The 14,427-nt window shown below is 48.7% G+C and overlaps 4 protein-coding genes across 4 annotated transcripts; 2 read left to right on the top strand and 2 right to left on the bottom strand.

Annotated features, from left to right (window-relative positions):
- Positions 1-6: 6 nt before the first annotated feature.
- GGS22DRAFT_172641 (uncharacterized protein) lies at positions 7-3,283 on the bottom strand. Its single transcript, XM_047962796.1, has 2 exons — positions 2,851-3,283; positions 7-2,787 (listed from the first exon to the last, which is right to left on the bottom strand). The coding sequence occupies exons 1-2, from the start codon at positions 3,063-3,065 to the stop codon at positions 252-254; spliced, it is 2,751 nt and encodes a 916-aa protein (XP_047815032.1). The 5' UTR covers positions 3,066-3,283; the 3' UTR covers positions 7-251.
- A 376-nt stretch (positions 3,284-3,659) lies between these two features.
- GGS22DRAFT_71848 (CTLH/CRA C-terminal to lish motif domain-containing protein) lies at positions 3,660-5,357 on the top strand. Its single transcript, XM_047967906.1, has 2 exons — positions 3,660-4,031; positions 4,094-5,357. Exons 1-2 carry the CDS (start codon positions 3,905-3,907, stop codon positions 5,275-5,277), a joined length of 1,311 nt encoding a protein of 436 aa, XP_047815033.1. The 5' UTR covers positions 3,660-3,904; the 3' UTR covers positions 5,278-5,357.
- A 1,990-nt stretch (positions 5,358-7,347) lies between these two features.
- GGS22DRAFT_71859 (uncharacterized protein) lies at positions 7,348-8,995 on the bottom strand. The gene is made up of 3 exons (XM_047967907.1): positions 8,757-8,995; positions 8,231-8,699; positions 7,348-8,177 (listed from the first exon to the last, which is right to left on the bottom strand). Exons 1-3 carry the CDS (start codon positions 8,882-8,884, stop codon positions 7,689-7,691), a joined length of 1,086 nt encoding a protein of 361 aa, XP_047815034.1. The 5' UTR covers positions 8,885-8,995; the 3' UTR covers positions 7,348-7,688.
- A 3,007-nt stretch (positions 8,996-12,002) lies between these two features.
- GGS22DRAFT_71890 (uncharacterized protein) lies at positions 12,003-14,015 on the top strand. The gene is made up of 3 exons (XM_047967908.1): positions 12,003-12,128; positions 12,200-12,248; positions 12,318-14,015. Exons 1-3 carry the CDS (start codon positions 12,067-12,069, stop codon positions 13,977-13,979), a joined length of 1,773 nt encoding a protein of 590 aa, XP_047815035.1. The 5' UTR covers positions 12,003-12,066; the 3' UTR covers positions 13,980-14,015.
- The last annotated feature ends 412 nt before the right edge of the window (positions 14,016-14,427 follow it).

Raw genomic sequence — 14,427 nt, forward strand, 5'->3', positions numbered from 1 at the left:
GATCGATAATATGAATAAAATCTATTGCACCGGGTATCTAGAAATACATGGATGTATTGCATGATTGCATGAGAGGATGATAAACTCGCCAGACTCCGTATGCTCGCTTTGCCAAATGCTATGCTTGCCCGTTCCCGTTTTTTTCCCAAGCCATAAAAATTTAACAAGAAAAGAAATAAAACGATCTCCAAGAGAAATATGTAACAGTTAGAAGTTAGAAGCACTAAAGAAGAGAGAAAAGAAATTGGCGATCATCGTATTTGTTGCAATTGTGACTTGGGCTGTGATCTTGACTCGGGTTTTGGTTCCGGCCGTGATCTCGTTATATTCGGACCGGTCCCGATACCCGTCAATGTCCGTACAGCCCAATGCAACCAACTCTCCGTCTCAAGTTGTGACTTTAACTCGTCCGCTCTCCGCTCCACGTCGTTGACTTGTATCTCAAATTGCGCTACTCCGTCCTCGACATCTTGCACGCGGGAGACAAGAGCATTAATCTCGTACTCCAACTTAGCCGCCTGTACTCCTACCTCCCCGATTGCTTCTGTGATACGTGCTCGCTGCTCCGCGACTGCTTCTCGAGAATTCTCTTTAGCACGCCGAAATGCGTCGGCGTGCTGCTCGTATACTTCTTGTAGGTCATCCTGTTGCTGCGCGTAATGGTCGTCGATATCCTCAACCTCCTTGATCTTCGCATCAACCCAAGGCTCAATACTCTGCTTAACCTCAAGAATATTCACATACAAACTCCTGGCAAGTTCTGTGAGGTATGCATGTTTCTCCAATGCTGCCATGTTGTCCACTTCTTCGTCTTGGTCGAGGTCGGCGACTTCATCCCACCGGAGAACGGCTTCTTCAGCATCGCCAAAAGATAGCCGCCGAGCCCATCGAGCTTCGTTCGGACCACGGCGGTCTGGGGGTCGAGAGCCACCTATGCTGTGCCGTCTATAAAGTCTAGACAAAACGTTACTAAACTTTTGTTCTGCCTCTATGAACGGGCCTTGTAAGTCTCCCTCGGCGACAACGGAACCGGCTACCGAGGATTCGACAGCCGCAGCAACTTCATTCCGTATTTCTGTAGCATGTAAGATTCGTTTGATGTCGCCATTTATCGGCTTTTGAGCTTCACCATTTATATGAAGGCTTGATCGCGGTTCTCTGAGATGTGTGTCCTCCGTCCCTAGCAGGGCCACCGATGCCGGTGCAGATTCCACTTCCCTCTCTTTCTTGATAACACTCAGATACTCCTCCGGTTTATTCTTCCAGGTAAATGCCCTACCGACTTGTCCTGGCCCTGGACTCGGACTTGCTAATATACCCGCCGACGATTCTGACAGTACGGAGGACCGCGGCCCTGAGATGGTGGTTTCCGAGGACTCGTCTCTTGATGGCCGGCTATTATGACCTCGTAAGCCGCCTCCGCTATAAACAGCATCCTTTATCCGACCAAGACCCGAACGAGCATCCCGAGCGACACTTTTGAACCCGCGCCGAAGTGCATCCCTTTCCCCGGGGCTGTCTACTATACTAACCGCAGAACCAGACGCGGGGGTGGCGGAATAGACACCTGGAATTTCCTCTCGGCGACGAGTTTCTTCTTCCTCTAGAGGTGCTGAGTGTACCCTTTTGGCTTGGCTGGAAAGGTCATCTTTGCCAAATAGGATATTATTCATATCGGACATCGGTCTTTCGTGATTATCCGGATTCGAACGCTTGGGCTTGCCGTGCCATAACCATTTTGCACGCTCTCCAGAAGCCAGGCTGATAAACCTGTCTAAATCTAGACCCTCGATGTCTCCGATACCACCTTTATCTCGGCCGCCAACCATGCCAAGAACAATCTCGCCTCGCTTCCCACCTATTTCGGTCATCGTCGACTTAACTGCCTTCTGCACGCCCCAACCCTCTCCCGCAGCCGCTTTTGCCGTCGCCGAGTGAAGCTTATGCATAGTCTGTCGATCTAGTCGTCGAGTTCTATCTAACTTTTGGTATTTCTGGAAATGGGAGATACCCTTCTCAATCGCATCGATGTCGAAGACGTCCTTGGGAACAGGGGCTCCAAAGTAACTCAGCCTATTACGCGCACCCATCAATAAGCCGAGAAGCGCAGCGACTGTTGTAGGACCCAGAATACCATCGGCTGGTTCTATGTTGTAGTATTCTGCCCCGAACTCGGTCCACCAATTCCCGATGGCAGTTTCGGTAATATCGCATAGCAATCCATCGATATAAACTTGATCTAGCTTTCCAAATAGTGATAGAGCCACTTGGCACATCTTGACCAACTCGATCACGGCATCAGAGAACAGTACCTTATCAGCTGTCTTATATAACTGGGTGAACTTGGCCTTAGCTGCCCCAGTAGGTTCGGATAAAGTCATACCAGATCGACCGGAACATCCTAATCTTTTAAGGTCTTCGTTAACGAGAAATTCCTTTCGGTGTGTCCTTATGTCTCCGTCGGGAACAGATATAACCGTCAAAGCAGAAGGGAAACTGCTGAGATTCGTAACCATCAACTCTCCTAAATTCGTTTCCTTCGGGCGTGCATGATACTTTTGTATGGCCCTAAAGTAGACGCGCAACCTCGTTGACCAAGCTTTCTCGTCGGATGGAAGGCCCAATATCCCAACTACGACAGAGTGTTTCTCATCTCCAGTATATGTAACGATAACATGTGTCGGTGATTGACGGGAACATGCCCATTGCTCGACAAGGTACAGCTCGTAACCTTTAACTACCTGTCTTCGCTCGACGACGGTAACGCATGGGTCTTCTTCTAGATATCTGTGTGGGCGACATTAGTAAAGTTGTCGCTATTGAATATAGCATACAACTACAGTAACATACCTTAAAGCCACAGGATCTGGAATAATAACACGGCGACGGGACGCAGTGGACGACGGCGTGGGAGCGGGAGTAGTTTGGCGAGAGTCGAGGGAAGTTATCGAGCCGTCCAGTTGGCCCGGGGCCAAATTCCTTTGCGACGATGCTCTCATCAATGCGGATTCTTCGTCTCGGTGAACCTTAGGCTCACTCGAGGATACAAGCGGTCGCAACGACATGGTTGCACTACTGTCCCTCGATTTCGTAGTAATTTTATATGCATAATGTGTCGAAGCGTAAAACCGAGAACATGATGATCTGTTGTCAGTCGTCGGTAGTTTGACAAAGCTCAAGAACACCTTCGTATAAGGTATGAATACATAAGTTGGAAAGTTGGCATGTGACGGTGGTCTCGGATGTTACCTTGAAGAGGTAACTGAATTGACTGGAATAGCTGGTTTAGATTGGCAGGTAGCTATATGTACAGCAAGGGAGGCAACTGGGACAGAGCTCAGCTGCCCTGAATGACCCCTGAAACAGCCGGCTGCATTCTAGGTAACTAACGTAGTCCCAGGGGAATGCTACTATTAAAATGTTGCCCCATAGTGGGGTATGCGTCATTGTTGAATGGATCGAGAAGGCTAGACCCACTAAGTAAAAAAAGACAGTCAATATCCGAGTTAAATGTTAGACCCGCACCTACAATTACAAGCAACCCTCACACTAAATGCAAACTGTATCTTTAAAATAATTCCAAGGTCAGGTAATCGCCTTATCCTTATCGGTATCGCAGTGCCGTGGCCCTTGGGAATGCAGCATCAAGTTTAGAACCTGTAACTTTCAAACTTGAGGCATCATTCCGACGACAACATTCTAAAATTAAACGATTGTCGATTTAACGATTTCGTAATCACAGTCAACAGATTGACAGTGCACACGATATATTCTGGGTGACTGAAGGCTTACATTACACTTGATACCTAACCGATAGTCGAACAGGGCATCGGATAAGTCAACATTGAAAGCTCGTTGAGCACACTATTCACGCCGCCTTTCATATCGAGTTTTCACACAACAGATGGCCGTCCTGCAGTTGCAGAAGGACCTAGATAAGCTTAGCAGATCAGCTAAGCTAGCTGATGCAGTTGAAGATGTAGACAATATCATAGATCTTTTAACCGCTGCGAGGGAGAGAGTAGCAGCAGGTAAAGCTTTCTTTATCCCTCTTTAATTCACCAAGCAGAATACTAATTATATTGCCTCTCAGCGAACGATCCCCATACGACATGTCTAACCCTCACTAAGCTACAGAACCCGATAAAGGAAGAATTGGACGGACTCAATCGTGACTTGAATCAAGTGTACAAGGCATGGAACGAATTCAACAAGTCTCTCAAAACGGCGTTTTCTAAGGACACTCTGCCGACCGAGCATGATCCTATGGAGCCCCATTCAGCTCTGATAAATCGGGCTATAGCTATGCACCTATTGCGCGAGGGGCAGTTTGGCGTTGCTTCAACATTTATAAACGAGTTACAACCATCGTCCGAGACCTTGCCTACCTTTCAATCACGAACCCAGATGTCTCCCTCCACATCTACATTCCATCCGTCATCGTCCCGCTCTCAACCACCCACAGATACCCTTATAACAGACGCCGATATTCCCTCCGACCTAACAGCCTTCCAATCACAGGCGTTACAATCCTCCTTCGCCGACATGTATTCCATCCTCTCCGCCCTCAAAGCCCAAAACCTTTTACCAGCCATAAATTGGGCAAGAGAAAACCACGTGGAGCTCGAAGCACGAGGATCTAATCTGGAGTTCGAGCTCTGCAAATTACAGTTTATATGGTTATTCAAGGGGTCCAGTGTTAATGGCTTACCAGATTCGCAAGAGAATGGGGTTTTGGGGGCATTGAAGTATGGAAGAGCAACTTTCAACCGATTTCAGCATCGCCATTTACACGAGATCCAACAACTGGCCTGCGCGCTAGTATACTCGCCGAACCTAGCCGAATCGCCCTACGGTCCTGTTTTCGACATATCCGCGGCTTTCGAGGACGTTGCGTCATCATTCACCCGGGAGTTCTGTTCCCTCTTAGGCCTATCAGCCGAGTCACCCCTCTACGTAGCCGCCACAGCCGGCGCCCTTGCTCTACCCGTACTCGCCAAGTACACATCGCTAGCGAAAGCGAAAGGCACCGAGTGGACGACGACAGACGAGCTCGCATTCGAAACCCCGCTACCCAAGAGCATGATGTACCACTCGATCTTCGTGTGCCCAGTCAGCAGGGGACAGACAACAGAGTCGAACCCCCCCGTGATCCTGCCGTGTGGCCACGTGCTCGCGCGGGAGAGTCTGCAGAAGCTCGCGAAGGGCAGTCGGTACAAGTGCCCCTACTGCCCCAGCGAGGGCATCGTCAAGGACGCCAAGGAAATCATCTTGTAGGACAGGCAACGTCCCTCCGATATCCTGTGTTTGAACCGCCGCCGCGACGCGACGGTGGGGTGATTGGATTGCGATTCGGGCGTTTGGCGACGGGTGCGTCGGGTTTCTTAGGTGATGGGTGGGATTGCTTGGGCGTGGTTGCTGCTTGGGTGTTTAGCTTCAAAGGCGTTTTTTGGGGGTTAGGGAGGAGGGGGAACGCTCTTTCTGGGTTGTAGATATATTTACTGTGGCGACGTGAATACATTGTTTGCTGCTCTTGTTCGAAAAGAGGTTTGAGGCTTTGCTTCGCTTGACTTGACTTTGTTGGAAGGATTTTATTATGACGTGGTGATATTGGTGATATGGTGATATGATAATATAGATGAATTTTAGGGTCATCTCTGTTTAGGTCAGCGTTGAGAAAGCTCATTTACTTATTTGCTAGATTAAATAATTTAGGGGGGGCTGCAGACCCAGCGGGGAGGATATAAGCCACCTCCCAGTTGTAACACCCTATTCTCATACTATCTCCAGGACACATTAGGGGGGATTTCCCCCTATAAGTTATCCCTACTGCCTGCTAGAGTTTACGGAGGTATGGTAGAACCATACGAATCACTAATTCGTATTAAAGCAATATACTAGCACTAGAGAAGATGGAATAAGTAGGGGCCAAATATAAGTATTTTGAATATGTCACCTCGTTTCTGAGTTGGGTATCAAAATATCTCTAATGGCCCCTTGATATGTGGAAGATGACCTTTATAACCTGTATATCTTCAACTTGTCCAACTTGTAGATTCTGGTCTTTTGGTAGTTTAACTCAATTAGATGGTGATGAGCTACCACACTTAATTCAGTTCAGTCCTTTGCCTCAACAAGAAGGCCATTTGGTAGGAGCTTCTCGATGTTCATTTAAAGAGGATGATTAGAGATAAACCCAAAGACCTCAAAGTTCGCGGACAACTTCTTAGGCATAATTGACGATGGCATATTACAACCTCCGCACAAGAAGAATATTACTACTGAGACTAGAACTATAGAAACGTGGAAGCCTCATTGCCAATATGATATCTAAACTTATAGAAGTCTCAAGAATAACATTGATGAAACCACAACTAACCTATTTACATCATGTCCAGACAGCCTATCCTCCTTACTCTTTCAACTATACATTACTTCTATACCACATAGCAACTAGTCTACGGCAATATAAAGACAAGTAAAACTTTAGACTTCAAATAGAAGCAAAACCTTGATTAAAGTTTCAACATGCACACCCGTGCCGTCTTGGCAAACTTAATCTACACTCTCTACCTTAAAACGATGTTCCTACTTCACAAGCACGCCTCATTCCTACTTCCATCCCCGCAAACTCCGATCTCAAATACTCTTCCGAGCGCCGCAGGTCGGCGGGTTACGTTCGTAACGCTAGCGTCTCCTTGGTAACCCACCGCGTAACGTGGGCATATACACGGAGCTTCGAGATGCGCAAAAGAAATGATCTAGACACAATCCAAGAAAAGGGGTCGATCCAGCACCCCCTCCCCGTGTCACTCTTTCGCTCTTCCGAAGAGATTCTACGATTTAATCGTTTTATAAATACCTATCTATTATCTCATCGCCCTACGCCCATCAATCTCAGAACCCACCAAAGCCCCAAACAAGGGATAACAGCCATCGGGATTCGTTTAGCCATAAGACACAGCAAACCCCTTACCATCAGCTATGACCTCGCAGTCGATCTCTAGCTAACCCAAGCCCAAATCCGAGCCCGAGATTCGGTGTGAAGTCGTCGTAGGCAGGGTTAACCCCTTACATGCAATCTCCCAACCTCGGTCCCGCACGCAACCCCGAACGGCAAACGGCAAACGGCACAACGGCACAACGGCACGCGGAACCCAAGTCTCCAAGTCACGAAATGAGCAGCGTTCCACAAAACAAAGCACACTCTCAACGTCCATTCGCAGAATTTCAATTTTCATTCCGCAGACTAACTACATGACGCGTCTTTCAAGTCCGATTTCCGTCATCTCTAATTACGGAAACCCTCGAACTTATGCAACCCGTTGACCCAGCCATATCGAACTGGGCCGGGGGCGGGTATTCCATTTGCAAATATTTCCTTTACTACGTTACTGGTACAGCGTTGCCTCTCCCAGCTGGGCCCTATGCTATCCAGATCGACCGAATTTCGTGAGACGGTATAATGGTTTAGGGGAAAAAAAGCAGAAATGTGTCCTATAACTCCCTCGAGGCTGAACCTAGATTGGATTACCGTACGCCGAAAAGAAATTGTGTCCATAAAAAACCATGCCCCTTCTCATTCTAGGAGAGGGACCGACTCGGTTGGATATCTGGAGAATGCTTTATAAAGGAAAGGTCGTTTAATCGTATCCACTCTGTACATCTATATGCCGCCTACACGCCTTTTAATCGATTGTCATTCTACTTGGTAGTTGCGGTTGTTTGACATCGTGCATCGAGTAGCTAGCTTGGTCCTTGTCGATTTCTTGTCGGGGCGTGTTAAGGTGGTGCTTCAGACCGGCGCCGAAGTTGAGCATGCAGACGAGACCGTTTATAATGGTCAAGATGATCAGAATGATGGTGAGGACCGCGAATGCCGTCAACGACTTGCGAACGGGCATGTAATATTGGGCCTCATGAGGGTCGTAGATTCGAGCCAGTTTGTAGATGAAGTAGGTAAGACCACCCAGATAAAGAACCATGACCACTGCCATACCTAGCTTCCATTCGCGTCGAGTAAACCATGCGGCACATAGAAGGATGATGATGGTAACGGGAATGGCGATAGCTGTTAATATGAACTCGGTAGTGGTCTTGCCTCCGACAACGACCAGGAATTGAATGGTAAAGCCGACAAAGAAGAAAAAGTCGAATTTTAAGAGAGCGATGTAGACCTGTCGAAGATATTAGTTATGGACATAAGGGCTAAGGTATAACATAGACAAACCTGGTAGTGCAAGAATCGCTTCTTCATCCTGTAGTCAGCTCCTATATGCTTCAGGATATCCCAGGCGAATTCTTGATACAGCTTCCAGGCGATAAAGCTTAGAATGATGGTGACTAGCGAGATGATGCATGGGATAGCGATCAGCTCGCCTTGAACCTCGTCCCAAATGCCACTGTTATTAAAAGCGTTGTAGCTTATTAGCCGGGTAATAGCGACGTGGATTTGGTCGATCTGTAGGGCGCTGTAGACAAGGAAGGCCAGATTCGCGATACATAGACCAATAATCTGAATCGTATTCTTCATGCGAAGCGCATCCCATACCAGTACAATGTCGTAGATGAAGGCAAGCATCAACAGGCCTAAGAAAGTAGGAATGGTTTTAGTTTGAGCTTTGCCATCGTCCTTGTTATCACCCCACTCTGCGTCGGACATGTCTTTGAGGCCGTTTTGGAACTGCGAGAATGTGTAACTGTAATTTTCATGATTAGATAGATGCTGAAAAACAGACTAGAGAGTAACGACTTACGACTCAAAGGCGATGCAAATGATGGCTTGCAGCGCAGCGACGATAAAGAATGCACGGGGCCATTTCCTAGTGAAGATCTCGCCAGTAGACTTCGCTACACTGCCTGGTCGATTACCTTTGGAGGCCATATTTCTGTCGTTGTATTGAGGATGGAACTCAGCCTGGGGATATTGTGCGTATTCTGATTGCGGCTGATGGAAGGATTGATTAGAGGGGATTTGCCGGAAGCCAGCCGAGTCCCCAGCCAGGAATGATTGAGAATCTCGATTGAACGCCAGATTGATGGCAAAAAAGACTCCTCACTAAAGGAGGAGTCGAACGAATGGCGAATGCGAATAGAAATAATCGAATTTAGGTATTGGCAAATGTTGTCACAGTGCGGTTGGATACCCCAATTCTTGTCTCGGCGACCTGTACAATCTTTCCACCTGCCTTAAACAACACGGATCGTAATCGGCGGGGGTGCGAAGGTAGAGAGACGGCGTGCGAGGAAATAAAGAAGCCGGATATATGATTCGCGAACGAAGATATTACTCTAAAACTGGTAGAGGTGGTTAGCATCAATATACGGGGACGCTGCGATGCATTTCGTAAGGCACGGACGAGAAGATGAATGAACGATGTGTTGATGAGAATGGTGAAAATGGATTGTTAGATTGATTGTTAGATTGTTGCTGACCAGGTTGATTGAGATATCGAGGTGCTGCTGGGCTGGCTGAAACAGACCGATGGGTTTGATCCGTGACGAGGATGAACCAGGGGGTATGGATTCGGGTCTGGCCGGCCGCCTAGACTGCTAGGTCGAGTTACTTGGACTTCCTTTCACACGTCTTGAGTATGTGTTCGAAAAAGAAATCTTTTGGGAATTGTTTGAGTTCCCTTGTCGCACATGCAGATTGATGCGGGATGTATGGCGGGATGTGTGGTGCACTGGTGGTATATTGTTGCAGCGAGCGGCAAAATGAAGGCTCGTATAACGTATAACAAATCGACTGCGCAATTAGGGGAAGTGCAAGTGGTCTGCCTTCTGCAAGCCAAGTGATGCAGGACGTTGGTGTAGCGAGGTATGTTAGGTAGGTACTAGGTATATCGACTTACAAGAAAATAACCAGTTCAGTGAATAAAGTGAGAGAACTGTTCTTGAAAAAAGAAGGAAGACGCGTTTGTTTGGTCGAAGTTGTTTTTGTTCAAATGAAATGGAGAATTGAGTTTATCCTAGGTAATATTTTTTTTTCTATTCCACCTTCCGAAGTTTGGTTCGAAATGTTCAGAATGGATGTCTGCTGACGGGGAACATGAAGGGACCGGGATAAAGAAGGTGCATTCAATGGGTCTTTTTACTTGATGGGCAGTGCTGACATGCGAACTGGGGTTTTTACGTGGATCTGTCTTCCACTGGGACGGTAGGACTCAACGGTGTTAACGGTAGCGTTTGTTAGTGCATATGCTAAAATCTTAGCTTGGGACTATCTAGCTCTACTTGTTCTATTTCTCAGATGGCCCCAAATTTCTTCCCTTTAGCCCTGAAGGGTCCCTGGAAGGTACATATATACATTCATCGTACAGCCACCACCGCCTGCACAGCTTCGACTTGGAAAGCACCCCATTCTGTTCATCATCTGGCGTTCGTCATCTCTCATCTTACTAGTTACCTCAATACGAATTATGGGACGCCCAGGGCGCTCTGGGCAATTTTTCGTTATCAATATACGGGAACGTTAACCATTTTAATATTTTAATAAGAGGCCGCCCTCGGTGCTTCGGACATACAAATTTTTGCATATCTCATCGTCCAACTGACGCCTTCGGACTTCTGTAATTTTCATCGTCGGCGATCTCTAGTAAGCATGCATCTCAGCTTGTTTAGCGACGATGCTTTGGTGGCATGTAACTGCTAGATACCCCGTTATGCGGCTGATCTCGACCAGGTTGGAAATCGATTCAACCTGCAGACATGCAGAAAGTCTCCATAACTTCCCAACTGCCCAGATGCCAACCTAGCATATGTATTTTGCCTAGTCTCCCTCCGTTGTTTCTATATTTAAAACAGTTCTTTTGACAGCGATAATCTTTCCAACTTGGGTACTCTTCCTGTTAGATGTTCTACTTTATGGTTATCAAATCCGATGTTTTTTTTTTTCATAATGTCTGAGCGAGCGATAGGGAAAATTCTTATTCGACTGAATTGTGTTGCATATCCCCGTTCATTAGACCCCTTGAGGACATTATGTAACGAGTCACAATGCCAGTGTAGGCTATTCGAGACGCAGAAGGGTCTTTCCAGCCCACCAAGGCCCCACATTGCGGAATAATCCATGAGCAGGCAAGGCAGACAGGGCAGATCCCATGCTGCCCAGGCTGCCTAGACCAAGGGTTGCTCAGCCACTGAGATGCCTAACAAAGGTCGTCATGTCGACGTCTAGTCTCTAGGAGTTCTGGATTTCAAAATGGACCAAGACATACTATTATGTCATTCGTCTTGGAGTTTACTTAGACGTATGAGCCAAGTTATCTAAGTGCCTATGCTGTCTTGTTATCCAAGATCTAAGTGAATTGGGGTGAATGCAACTAGAAACCTGAAACATCCCTGGCTCGAGGGCTTTGAAACCAGATTCCAGAAGGAGATATCTGAGGCAAGAACTGAACCTTATCTGTCAACTTAGCTAGCATAATACCTAGTAAGGTTAATCCTAATACACGTATAGGTAACCATCCCGTTGCGATTCTTATTGTGATGATTGGGTATATTATCGCATGCTTCTACTAGAATAGGTAGCTCTCTTCAGTCCTGTTTATAGCACGCGGTAAACTCATGATGGAAGTTGGTTATCCGTGACCCAATCCGACCTGCAGTGGTAAAACGCAAACAAATGCTGGTAAAGAGGTCCTGCATATGAGCTATTTCTTCGGATCTGGCATTTTTGAATAGTTGAGAGGTTAATTACTGGATATAATAATCACATTAAACTGAAAAGGATTGGATGAAAGGCAAGCTAGATTATTATGTAATAAAACTGAAACTGGTGGACAGAGATCCCAACTTTACGTCGGTATTGCACCGCCACATGTTACCCGTAGTCCACTCTGTTACGGTCGGCAGAGTCGGCAGTAACGGGCAGAACGGCAGGAAAAGGAAAAGGTACCAAGGTACCGATTAAGCTGTTAAGGTAATCAATTGTGGAACCCACGCCGAACAGTGCAAACGCGCTTGGGCGCAACAACTACGTCAAAAAAAGCTCCAGCGAAAACGCGATTGCGGCATCACCACAAAGTTAATAATTTAAACAACGCAGCTTTTAAATCGCCCAATATGATGGAGATTGAAGAGGAAGATATCCTACGCAATATCGCGAATGGCGGACAGATCGACTAGTAAGAATACCAATCGCAGCGATATTCAATTATCAATTCCACGATTGCTGACATGAATATCATTATCATAGCTCTGTCTGGCCGGCTCTACTACCACGAATAATCTCACGAATAGAAAGAGTCAGTCAAGGCTATATCCTACCTATCTAATTCATAAGCAATTCGATACTGACAGACATTGGCAATTAGGTCGCGCGTCATGAATTCACAATACCTATGCTGCCACCTCCGGCAGCCACTATCATACCATCATCCATACCACCACCACAGACGCAATCCGACTCGGAACCGGCAGAGAACTTCCTATCGCCTCTCCCATCATCGCCCCTAGAACCAACCAGCTCCAGCTCCTCCCAAGACAACAAAGAAAATACCCCCATAGCCCCACGCATCCAACCCCGTCCCTCAACCGCCCCAGCCCAAACCACGGCACCAGCAGCAGTAGCCCTCCCACCCGGCACGCTCCCACAACAAATCCTCTCCATGCTCGCCGAGATAACCTCGACCCTACAATCCACATTCCCGAAATACCCACCGCACACGTTGCAGCGGCTATCCGAGCTCGTCATCGCACCGCGGCACCACTACCGGTCGTTGCCGACGTACCTGCACGCCCTCGACCGCGTCGTCCACGTGACGTCCGGGTTAAACATCTACCCTCTCCCTCCCGCCATCCCAGACATGAAAAGCGGCTCGCTCCTCTCCAACGGACTCACCGACGCGCTCGCCGCGCCGTCTCCCTGGGCCACCCCAGGTAGCGACGAGGCTCTGGGCGGAGCCCTGCTCACCCCGATTCCCTGGCTACAGCCGAACCACCACGGCATCGGGGGTCCTTCGTCCGCGCTCAGCACGCCCGGACAGCGGAGCCCGAACCCGTCCGCAGGCGGTAGTCAAGGCAGTAACGCAGGGGCTAGTGGACCTGTAGGCGGAATGGGAGGGAATGACTTAGAAGGGGAAGTGCGAACCGAGAGCACGGAGACGATCGACGGGCCGAACGGGGTGGGATCGATCGAGACCGTCAGCGTCAGCGTCAACGGCATCCCGTCTATGGGCGCGCGCGGCATCGGCGTCACGCAGGGCGAGTTGTTGAGGCAGGAGCAGCGCGCTGGCGTTGTGCCCGTTAGTCAGCTGGTCCCTAGTCACCATGTGCATAGCGCCAACCCGCATGCTCAGGTCCACAGACGCGCGTCTGCTTCGCCGACGAGTGAGGCGCCGCAGGGACAGGTGCAGGAGGAGAGGAAGTCGGTTTCTCCGCCTACGGCTGCTGAGGTCGATGCTGCTGCTGCTGCTTCTCCGACTTCTGCTGGTGGCGGGAATGGGGGCGGTAATACTGCTGCTGGAGCGGGGGTTGGCGCGACGGTGCAACCGAACCCTACTCCCGTCGACGCTGACGCCCCCGTGGGTTCCATCGCCGGGTCCGAGGAAGAAAAACCGCATGCCCGCGGACCAGAGGAGATCGGCCCGGAGGACATGGGACCGCAGCACGGTAGCAGCAGCACTTCGTCGACGGTCGGCGGCGTTGAGATGCAGGGAATCGACATCGAGGCCGCGGTCGGTCGTAAGCGCGGCGCTAGCAAGAGTCCCCCGACGAAGCCGGACGAGGATAAAATGGATGTCGAAGTCTCGCAGGCACAAACAGGGGAGGCGAGCGCGAGGAAGAGCAGAAGTAGGAGCACGACGCCTAAACGGGAGGCAGAGGATGAACTTGACGGTGGGGGTGGGGTGAAGAGGGTTAAGGAAGAGGAGGGAAAGGGGAAGGGTGAGGGTACGGCGATGGATACGTCTGCTGACGACAACAAGAAGGACACAGCGGAGAGGGGGGAGGGCGAGGCTGAGAAGGGAGGGGGTTAGGAGAAGTCTTCCGGTCGATTCCAGGTCTCTATATGCAATGGGAAAGAAATGACGGAGTAGTGAGGGGTATGTCTATTTTCGTCCCGGACCTAGTTGAGAAAGAAAAGAAAAGAAGAGGGATAGGGTAACGAACGCTATTATTCTACCTAGGTTGAACGAAACACGATCGAGGATGGGAGTCTGGTTGTATTTTTCTCTTTCGTCGTCGGCGACGGAATTGGGGGTTTTGTACGTGTAGTGATTGTGATACCAAGCATGGAGACAAGACGAGACGAGACGAGACGAGATAGGGGAGGGAAGGGGAGAGGGAGAGGGGGTGACAGATGTTATTACTCGCGTCCGTGGTATAGGATAGTTGGTATGAATGAATGCTGCATCATGATATACTATCGAGTCTCGTCTACCGATCAATACACGAATTATCAATAACACTTTAGGATTGTGTATA

Source organism: Annulohypoxylon maeteangense, assembly GCF_022496945.1.
Source record: "Annulohypoxylon maeteangense strain CBS 123835 unplaced genomic scaffold GGS22scaffold_20, whole genome shotgun sequence".
In the NCBI taxonomy this organism is placed as follows: Eukaryota; Fungi; Ascomycota; class Sordariomycetes; order Xylariales; family Hypoxylaceae; genus Annulohypoxylon; species Annulohypoxylon maeteangense.

Bases quoted from the DNA above. Each gene is read 5' to 3' on its own strand.
- GGS22DRAFT_172641 (XM_047962796.1), bottom strand. From the start codon at position 3,065: ATGTCGTTGCGACCGCTTGTATCCTCGAGTGAGCCTAAGGTTCACCGA. The intron at 2,788-2,850 runs GTATGTTACTGT...TCGCCCACACAG, and splicing joins CCAGATCCTGTGGCTTTAAG to ATATCTAGAAGAAGACCCAT.
- GGS22DRAFT_71848 (XM_047967906.1), top strand. From the start codon at position 3,905: ATGGCCGTCCTGCAGTTGCAGAAGGACCTAGATAAGCTTAGCAGATCA. The intron at 4,032-4,093 runs GTAAAGCTTTCT...ATTGCCTCTCAG, and splicing joins GAGGGAGAGAGTAGCAGCAG to CGAACGATCCCCATACGACA.
- GGS22DRAFT_71859 (XM_047967907.1), bottom strand. From the start codon at position 8,884: ATGGCCTCCAAAGGTAATCGACCAGGCAGTGTAGCGAAGTCTACTGGC. The intron at 8,700-8,756 runs GTAAGTCGTTAC...TGAAAATTACAG, and splicing joins ATTTGCATCGCCTTTGAGTC to TTACACATTCTCGCAGTTCC. The intron at 8,178-8,230 runs GTTTGTCTATGT...TATCTTCGACAG, and splicing joins AGCGATTCTTGCACTACCAG to GTCTACATCGCTCTCTTAAA.
- GGS22DRAFT_71890 (XM_047967908.1), top strand. From the start codon at position 12,067: ATGATGGAGATTGAAGAGGAAGATATCCTACGCAATATCGCGAATGGC. The intron at 12,129-12,199 runs GTAAGAATACCA...TCATTATCATAG, and splicing joins AATGGCGGACAGATCGACTA to CTCTGTCTGGCCGGCTCTAC. The intron at 12,249-12,317 runs GTCAGTCAAGGC...ATTGGCAATTAG, and splicing joins TAATCTCACGAATAGAAAGA to GTCGCGCGTCATGAATTCAC.